Consider the following 10116-nt stretch of genomic DNA (forward strand, 5'->3'; position numbering starts at 1 on the left):
CTTACCAAGGGGAACACAGGGGGAGGGTGAGGGAGCGTCTGGTGGTGACCTCCGACGCGCGTTTCGCGGCGTTAACAGGCTGCTTTATCAAGGAGATAATAGCTGCATCTCCACAGGAACTTAAAATAACCTATAACCCCCGTCACATGATCCGAATCGGCCGATCAGAAGAGTATAGGCGGCGCATGCGCTCTGGGATCGGCCAGCGCCGTCATACAGAATAGGCGTCATGCTAAGAGTAAATACTGGCCAGCCAAAGCACAGCCCATGGTATATAGCATAAAGACACCTTTCTGTCGGCGGGCCAGCGTCTCCACAAAGCGATGCGCACAACTCCCTGTGGTTCGATTCCCAGTGGACTCTGAAAGCAGGCATATATAAATAAAGCCATACAGGGCAAAAATGAATATTTTACCTCCAATAATATATCCCATAATCAGTGGTATATAAACCGCAACTTAAGTAAGCATATAATCTGTGTGATAGATGCATGTTAATGTTACTGCTATCCTATCACATATTAATTTTCAGAAAATAATATAAAGTTGTGGCAGAAATGTGGGGACCCGATGGGTTTTCCCACATGTCACACAGATTTAATAATTTGGGAATAAATTCATGACCGCTTGAAATAAACGAATATCGAGTATTATAAAAATATCCGATGCTTGCATAAATATTATCCCAATTGTGTACATAAAATAAGGTCATAAGAGAAAAAACAACATAATCCCCATACAGATATTACAGTGGCCGCCATATCAGACTCCATGTGTGTAAATGGAATGATCTTCAACATTGGAGCAGTCACTAGATTTCGTTCCATACGGACACAAATACAGGGCAAAGGTCCACAAGAGACGCAGGATTCTCAAGGTCACTAAGTAAAAATGAATGACAGACATATTAGTGCAAAATAAAAATAAAATTAAATTAAAAACAAATATAAAAACAACACACCACCAGATCACTTGTTTCAGGGTGATACCAACATGTGGAGAGCAAATCACAGGGGAAAACTAGCCATAATATATAAATATACTACCACGTTAAGAGAAGGAGGGAAAGGTACTCTAAGAGAGAACAGTATATATATTAGCAGAAAATGCACCAAGGCACCCATTACAAATTAGAAAGGTCAAAAAGGCCCATTATTTATAGGGTCCAATGCAATTACAAAAATGGGGCGAAACTCAATGTCTCATTGAGTCCCTTAGGGGTCATGGTGTCCAATTGGACAATCCATTTAACTTCCATCTGTGATAAGATTTTTTTGTTATCACCACCCCTAATCCCCATATGTAAAGCATCAATCCCTCTAAACTTCAATAGGGCAGCATCACTATTATGACACAATCTAAAATGTCGGGGAAGAGTCTTTAGATCTTCAATATCGGACACTGTCTCGGCCGCGCCAATGTCCCGCACATGTTCACGCACCCTAATCCTAAGTTCTCTAGTTGTAAGACCCACATATATCTTGGGACAAGGGCACGTAGCATAGTAAATAGGATCCACAAGAGATCCTCTGTCTTATCTCAAACTCCCTTGTCCCATCTGACGAACTAAACGTAGAACAGTGAAGGACATTGGCGCAGGTGAGACAGTGGCCGCAGGGGATTGATCCCTGAATGGGGCCTTTTGAACCGAAAAAGTTTTTAGGATTAGGGACGTAGTGGCTCTGAACCAACAGATCACTGAGATTCCTAGATCGCCGAGGCGTCATAGGAGGAGAACGACCCAGGAAGGTCCCCAGGGTGGGACCAGTGCTCAAAATTGTCCAATGTCTATTTAGTATGGTGCACATATTCCGCCACTCATGATTATAAGTTGAGATGAAACTAACAGGCCCACCATCCTCCATCTTTTGTGCCCTCCTGGCAGTATGTAATAGAGTGCTGTGTGGAGTGTGTCTAGCCCTGTCATATCCAGCTTTTATCGATCTCCGGCTGTAACCACGTGTCAAGAACCGATGTTTTAAATCTGTGGCTTGTTTTTCAAATTTAGCATCAGTGGAACAAATTCGCAGCATCCTAAGGAATTCTCCGACCGGGATGGCCCTAATGGTAGAAAAATCATGGGCAGATGTAGCATGTAGCAATGCATTGACCGACGTGGGCTTCCTGAAAACATCGGTCTGGATGCGCCCCCCAGAGTCGACCTCAACACGGACATCCAGAGTCCACAGTCTTGCTGTCAAATGCATGCGTCAAACGAATGTTGTAAATGTTGTTATTAAGACTGCCCATGAAATTCCCAAGCTGGTCGGCCATGCCATCCCACAAAAATATCACGTCATCTATATAGCGATACCAGCACAGCTGGTTATAAAGGGCTCAGCATTCAGAGCTCTGCAAGATCTGCAGCAGAAAAAACAGGGATTTTATCATAACTGCACCAAGCAGAGCAACAAGTGACATATCGCTGGATTAGGGGTCTCTGTCCCTACATTATGCTGCTCTCATATCTGCAGCAAACACCTGGTGATAGATTCCCTTTAATGGAACCAGTTACACAACAGTCTGTGGTCACGTGTTTTTTCTGATGACACCTGTGTATATGTAATATGTGATGTCGCCTTCTTTATCTACACAGATCTCCCCTGCTCTTTGCCTGATAGGACTCCTGCTAATGTGTGTGAGTGGAAAAGAACCGACCAGAGGAGCTGCAGAGGGAAATAACAGCAAACCGCTGAGCTCCAGAACATGGATTTCAGATGTGAAGCAACTCAGTAAAAAGTAGGTATTTTCTGTGCACTGATTGACGTCACTGATCCACCCCGTGACTTCTGTGTTATTTACATGTTTTTCCCCTTTTCACTTTCTGCAGCCGAAGCTTTGTGTTTTCCACACTTGCGATGACGACTGTAAAGGTTGCTACAGGTGTTATCGGCTCCTACACTCTTATCTTCCTGCACTGTGCCCGGGACATCATACAAGAGAGCGCACGAAATCCCCAGACTGAAGTCGGCAGTGACTATGACAGGTACAAGTTTTCCAAACTTTGATTTGACAATCACTGGTGGGAATCTAATGTTCCCTCTACCCCAGTTTTCTCTTTAAAAAAGAATTTATATTTCAAATGATTTTTATATCAAATTATTTATATTTCATTCATTCGAGCGCCTTCACTAATCTCTTTCTTTACCACTTTTCTTTGCAGTCTGATCTTTGGGTTAATTTCTTGCATCTCTGGCATCTTGGGAGTTGTAGCAGGCGCGAAGATAGCCAAACTATACAAGAAGTACAAACCTTGTGCCGTTCCGATAGTTTATGCGTGTGGCCTGCACGGATCTGCCATTTTCTTGTTCTTCGCTCTATTTATGGGAAACATCAGTCTCGTGGCCACTTATGTAAGTACCTGATGTGTAGATTGCTTTTATAACCTTAATGGGTCTCGGAAATAGGATGGATGTAATGAGCAGTACAAATCATAGACTATGACGGGGGCTGTCTATGAATGTATGGAAACTGGGGGGATGAATGGATTAAAGGGAACCTGTCACCTCGTTTTTCCGCTATAAGCTACGGCCACTACCTTTCGGGGCTTATCTACTACAATCTATAATGTGTATATGTATTGTTCCTTATCTCTGCAGGTGTTTATATTCATCGGACTCATGTGTCTGAATCTGACCTACTTCGTTTCAGCTGATATTCGCCTGGTGAGTGGAGAAAAGTGCTAAACGTTGCACAGCTAAAATTCTATTTATGTAGTCAGTCTGTATGTTCTGTTTCACCCATCAAGGCCACTTAATCCTGGCTGTATCCAAGCATTTGTTGGATAATTCCCAACTAAACTCCAAAATAGACTTGACCCAAGAAGGTTAAAAACTTCTTTAATAAAATCTCAGTCCACAACGGGCTTCTGGGCTTTTATTTCAATCGTGGCTGACTGTGCTCTTTACTTCTGTTTCACATATGTTCACTTTGCCAATGTTCTCTTATCTTGCTGCATCCAGTGACTTCCTTCTGCTCACTCAGAATATTCTCTTGTTTTAGGATGTGGCATCTCCTGCAAGCCGATCAACAGCAAAGGCCATATCTATGATAGTGACCGACCTGCTGGGGAAGGTCGGAAGCTCCTTTTTCTTCGGGCTGGTAAGTAACTGTTACATATTTCCACATCACTTTAAAGCTACATTCATACATCTTTTTCCATTTGTACAACCTAGAAACATAGAATGTAAGTGTTGGAAGGGCCCTCCAGGGTCATTGTGTCCAACCTCCTGCTCAATGCAGGATTCACTAAACCATCTCAGACAGATGTCTGTCAAGCCTCTGTTTGAAGACTTCCATTGAAGGAGTACTCACCAGCTCTCGTGGCAGCCTGTTCCACTCATTGATTACCCTCATTGTCAAAAACCTTTTGCTGTTATCTATTCTGTATATTCTCCCTTTCAGTTTCATTCATTGTTTCTCATGTTTCCATGTGCAAATGAGAGTAAGGGTGATCTCTCTACACTGTGACAGCCCTTCAGATATTTGTAGACAGTCTCCTCTTAGCCTTTTTTTTGCAAGCTAAACATTCCCAGATCCTTTAACCGTTCCTCGTAAGACATACTTTGCAGTCTGCTCACCATCCTGGTACCTCTTCTCTGAACTTGCTCCAGTTTTTCGATGTCTTTTGTAAAATGTGGTGCCCAGAACTGGACACAGTATTACATATGAGGTCTGATCAAAGAGGAGTAGAGGGGGATAATTACTTCAAGTGATCTAGACTCCTTTCTGCTTTTCTTAATACATCCTACAACTTCATTTGCCTTTTTTTGCTTCTGCATCACACTGTTAACTCATGTACAGTCTGTGATCTACTAGTATACCCGTCCTTTTCAAACGTACTGTTGCTTAGTTCTATTCTTCCCATTCTGTACTTGGAATTTTATTTTTTCTTGCCCACGTGTAGAATCTTGCATTTCTCCATGTTAAATATAATTCTATTAGTCGCTGCCCATTATTCAAGTTTATCTAGATCATTCTGAATCCTTTCTCTGTCTTCTCTAGTGTTAGCTATTGATTCCTAGCTTTTCATTGTCTGCAAATTTGATCAGTTTACCTTCAGTTCCCTTACCTAGATCATTTATAAAAATGTTGCACAACACTGTAGCCAGGAAAGAGCCGTGTAGTACCCCACTTGAAGCACTCTACAAATTGGATGTTCAACTATTTATTACCACTCTTTGAGTACGATCACTGAGACAGTTATGAATCCACCTAACCGTAGCCTTGTCAATCCCATACTTGGTCATTTTTTCAATAAGGATTGCACGAGATACTTTATCAAACGCTTTGATGAAGTCAAGATATACTATATATACCGCATTTCCCTGATCCACCCTGCCAGAGATTCCATTATAGAAGGAAATTAGATTAGTCTGGCATGACTTGTTTGCTACAAATCCATGCTGGCTCTTGTTAATTACTGTAATCTTATTCAAGTACTTACATACATGCAGTTTAATAATTTGTTCAAAGATCTTTCCTGGTATAGAATTAAGGCTCACTGGCCTGTAATTTCCTGGTTCCAACGTCTTTCCTTTTTTGAAGATAGGGACATTTGCCCTTCTCTAATCTTATGGGCATCATGTTTTACATCTTGGCATCTGTGGCCATATTCGGATACCTCTGTTTATATACACTATTAATTGATTGATTGTCTTTTTTATTTATTATGCTATTGAAGAATGTTACATTTTATTCTATTCAAAAAATTCCTTTGTCTTTTGGTGGTGTATTTGCACTATGTTTTGGTGTTTGAATGCTGTTTGGGAGCTCCACAGGGTTTATACCCATATTCATTCGGGTTGTTTAAATCCTGAATTCTGATTATGATATCTGTATTTGAGATTGTGTTATTCTGTCCCTAGACATTGAGTAGTCTAGAGTTGGGGCTGCAGAAACTGGAACTGGTGCTGTTCATGGTTTGGAGGATGGAGGCTCCTCCTCTATCTGCAGTTAGGCACCTTCTGATCACCAGATTTCATTGTTATCCATTGACTGCTGTCAGTGTAAATGTGTCCAGTCAATTATGTATACTGTGTTTTACTTTCATTAACCATACATAACTATTTATTTTGTCATATCTTCAGATATATGAATGCATCAAAAGTTATTGTCCTGACACGGTGCTATGGAAGTTCCAAAGTTTGCAGTGTGTCCTCATGGCTTGTTCCAGTGTCGTGGCTATCGCAGGAGGATGCTTTTTTGCATGTGCCTGCTTTATTGAAAAAGATCATAAGACGGCAGAGTCAGAGTCTGAAGGTACGTGCAGAAATATGTTCATTATCCACTCATATCTCTTGCAGAATTAATTTGGATTAGCACTAGCTCCATAATCAGTAACTGTAATACCCAGCATCTGTATAATTCATCTCTCTCCATAACAAAGCTCCATAACATAAGAGTAACAAAGCTCCATAACTAAATATGCATATATTTTAACCTGGTATAAATTCTGCCCTTTTTCTGAATCTGGCGTTGTTTGTCTGTTGTTCTCATATCTCCCCATTCCTGATGTATGTTTCCCTGTATATTTATCAAGCATTTTAGCCAACTAGGCATGGTCATCAAGATATTTCTCAAAAACAGAAAAATTTTGACGCTCACACCCACTTAAAAAAATACTAGATTTATATAAAGGGAGAATTGAGAACCCTAGGAGTAAAGGACAAGCAACGGTATTTTCAGGAGAATGACGGCATTTAGAACAGTTGAAAAAATAGTTAAATGTCCGGTCATCTTGTTCAATTGTGTTAATTTAACATTTCCAAATTTTACAATAATATTAACAAGGAGTATAAACTGGGGAGGGATAAAAAGGGAAGAATGGGGTATCAATGCAAAGTTATAAGAAAGAAAGTAAAGTCAAGACTGCTCATTATTATTAGGAATAAACAGACTATTATAATGTTGCATTTTGTACATAATATTTGTAAACTTGTAATTTGGTACACCAAAAAAGAAAACGGATGGCACTCACCGGTTAAAATCTTCTTTATTCCAATACTTTAAAATATCGGTGTAGGGAGGATGGGAGCGGGAGTGGAAATGACGACAGCTGTTTTGCGCTGCAGTAGCGCTTCTACTGGTCTCATGACATTCATCCAACTCAATATGGGTTTTAAAAAAACTTTTTTACCTAAGCACAAAGTTGAACTTATATATTGTGCGTTGATGCCCCTTCCATTACATCTGATATTGATGGAGCAATTATTTGCTTCCATTTTGTTGCAATTAAATGTGTAATAACCAAAAAGATGTAACAAGAGATATGTTGAAATTTGGGTAGGATTTCTTCTACATCTTGCAATAATACTAACTATGGAGTAATAATGGGTTTAGAAATTCATAGGAGTAAGATCGAAGTTTCTTTCCACAATTACTTTAAAAGTGGACAACTCCAAAATATGGGTAACATTTCCCTCGGTTTCCCACAGCCTCTCCAGCATAGAGGAGATTGGGAAGGAAATACTCTCTGGAGTTGCATTGGAGTAAAGAACCACCATAACATAATGTCATAGTGTGCCTCATGGAGAGAAGCGCACGTACTGGTAGAATACGTCAGGTTTAATGCTTTACTGTATATATAGATAATCCTTCTGTATTATTTTCTATAAAATCATTTTTTAATCCTGTTTCCATGTTTTCTTTATAGATTTGGTACTGGACGTAACAGTTACAACTCCATAAATTCAAGAAAACATGTCAGAAAAAAAGAGGCAGATTCCGAGCTCGGTCTCTGTTCTCACTTACTGGACTTTCCGCAGTCAGACATACTCACGGAATAAAGTGAGTTTCCTGCTGCATAAAGAGACAGATTTCGGGCTCGGTTTCTGTACTCAATTATAGACATGTCACTTATTGGACTTTCCGCAGTCAGACATACTCACGGAATAATGTGAGTTTCCTGCTGCATAAAGAGACAGATTCCGAGCTCGGTTTCTGTACTCAGTTATAGACATGTCACTTATTGGACTTTCCGCAGTCAGATATACTCACGGAATAATGTGAGTTTCCTGCTGCATAAAGAGACAGATTCCGGGCTCGGTTTCTGCACTCAATTATAGACATGTCACTTATTGGACTTTCTGCAGTCAGACATACTCACGGAATAATGTGAGTTTCCTGCTGCATAAAGAGACAGATTCTGGGCTCGGTTTCTGTACTCAATTATAGACATGTCACTTATTGGAATTTCCGCAGTCAGACATACTCACGGAATAATGTGAGTTTCCTGCTGCATAAAGAGACAGATTCCGGGCTCGGTTTCTGTACTTAGTTATAGACATGTCACTTATTGGACTTTCCGCAGTCAGATATACTCACGGAATAATGTGAGTTTCCTGCTGCATAAAGAGGCAGATTCTAGGCTCGGTTTCTGTTCTCGACATTTGCCAGACTTTTCGTGCTGAGAAGTGTTCATAGATGAAGAGACTTCTATATCACTTTATGTCTTCATCATAAGGCCTATCATTATTGGGGCCACATTGAAGACTGTTGGGCAACACGGTGGCTCAGTGGTTAACACTGTTGCTTTGCAGCGCTAGGGTCCAAACCCAACCAAAGAAAACATCTGCAAGGAGTTTGTATGTTCTCCTCGTGTTCGCGTGGGTTTCCTCCGGGTTCTCCGGTTTCCTCCCACACTCCAAAGACATACTGATAGGAAATTGAAAAATAAATAATTGAATATTATTCTAACTATTATTGAGAATTCTTATCTTTGACACCTTGAATGAAGTTAATAGTCAGTATGATGGAACATCTGAAGCCACAGGCTGGAACCCTGTGTGACAGCTGAACTGCTACATTATGGAGCAGCTACTACTAATGCTAGGTTGAACAATAAGAAATGTTCACTAGTTGCCTGCTCCTGGCCCAATGGGTATTGATCAGTGCGCACTTAAAGAAATCACACCACACAGTCGGATGTAACCTCTCTTTGATCAATCTATGGCACAGCTCCAAGAGAGCAAGAGTGAGAGAGACTTTATTGATTCAAACAAAAATTTATATATCCCCTGTAAGGGGGCTAGGTTAACTCTAAAATGGGAGTGTTCGGATGTATTCCATTGGTTAATGGGTTGGGCAGTGAGCTAGTCCGGGCGGATCCATGAAGTCATCAGGCTGGGTTGGTCCATGAGGTCATCAGAGTGGGCGTCGTCGTGGGCGGATCTATGGAGCACATGGGGTTTGGTGAAACAGGAAATTCCAGATCCATGAGCACATGGTGTGAGGCAAACAGGAAATGGCAGCCATCTTTAGTGGCACACTTTGATCTGAAAAGCTCATGTAAGGTGAAATAATACACTTTTGGGTAGTTCCTCTCAATCGCTTATGTCTTGAGGTTAATTAAGTATTTGAACTTAAGACTCAAGTTTCCCAAGTCAACCATTAACAGAAGAAGACTCTCCTGCATCTCATTACAGCTCCCAGCCAGATTCGGTTGGAGGCTTTTTTCCTTACTGAGGTGAGAATTACGGGACACCATTTCCATGGAGGTGGCTTAAAGGGTTGGTACATAAATCAGGATGGACCCATAATGGGGACATTGCTACATAATGGGGGAGGGATGGTAGCACATATACTGTATCCTTATAAGATTTAGTGACCACATTTAGTGTATATACTGTATCATTATAGGATTTAGTGAACACATTTAGTGTAACATTAAGAGAGTGTTGGAGAGTGATTCAGGAGAAGGCAGAACAGGCCAGAGGGCCACACAGTACAGAAAGGCACAGAGCGCTTAGCAAAGCAGAATGTGGTCAGCCGCCACCTGCTACAATGGTGCCCCATAGAGAATACGGGGCCTATGGCTTGAATCAGGACAGGGGAACCTTTTTCATCTCCCAGTGAAGGGGAGCTTTAGTGGGAACCAGTACTGGAAAGTGGGTGCAGGAAAATGGGGAGCCAGGACAAGCATATCACACTCTAGAGGAGCCAGCATTGAGAGGGAAAGCTCAGGCTGAAAACATGAACTTGTGCTGTACTGAAATTACCATGGATTGTTATCAAGTAAAGTTACACTGTTAAAGCAGAATACAGTGTCTGTTCCTGAGTGTGTGATATATATGTATATTAGATAGAATAAATGCCGGCAATTCAGCAGCCACATAGT

At 41.0% G+C, this 10116-nt stretch overlaps 1 protein-coding gene across 1 annotated transcript; it reads left to right on the forward strand.

The window, feature by feature from the left end:
- Positions 1-2628: 2628 nt before the first annotated feature.
- Positions 2629-8702, forward strand: LOC141058164 (protein spinster homolog 1-like). The gene is made up of 6 exons (XM_073554308.1): positions 2629-2738; positions 2830-2985; positions 3163-3352; positions 3599-3664; positions 4002-4100; positions 6089-8702. The coding sequence occupies exons 1-6, from the start codon at positions 2632-2634 to the stop codon at positions 6308-6310; spliced, it is 840 nt and encodes a 279-aa protein (XP_073410409.1). The 5' UTR covers positions 2629-2631; the 3' UTR covers positions 6311-8702.
- Positions 8703-10116: the final 1414 nt, after the last annotated feature.

The sequence above is a fragment of the Dendrobates tinctorius genome, unplaced genomic scaffold (assembly GCF_039654945.1).
Source record: "Dendrobates tinctorius isolate UK_male_01 unplaced genomic scaffold, ASM3965494v1 ptg000211l, whole genome shotgun sequence".
Classification (NCBI taxonomy): Eukaryota; Metazoa; Chordata; class Amphibia; order Anura; family Dendrobatidae; genus Dendrobates; species Dendrobates tinctorius.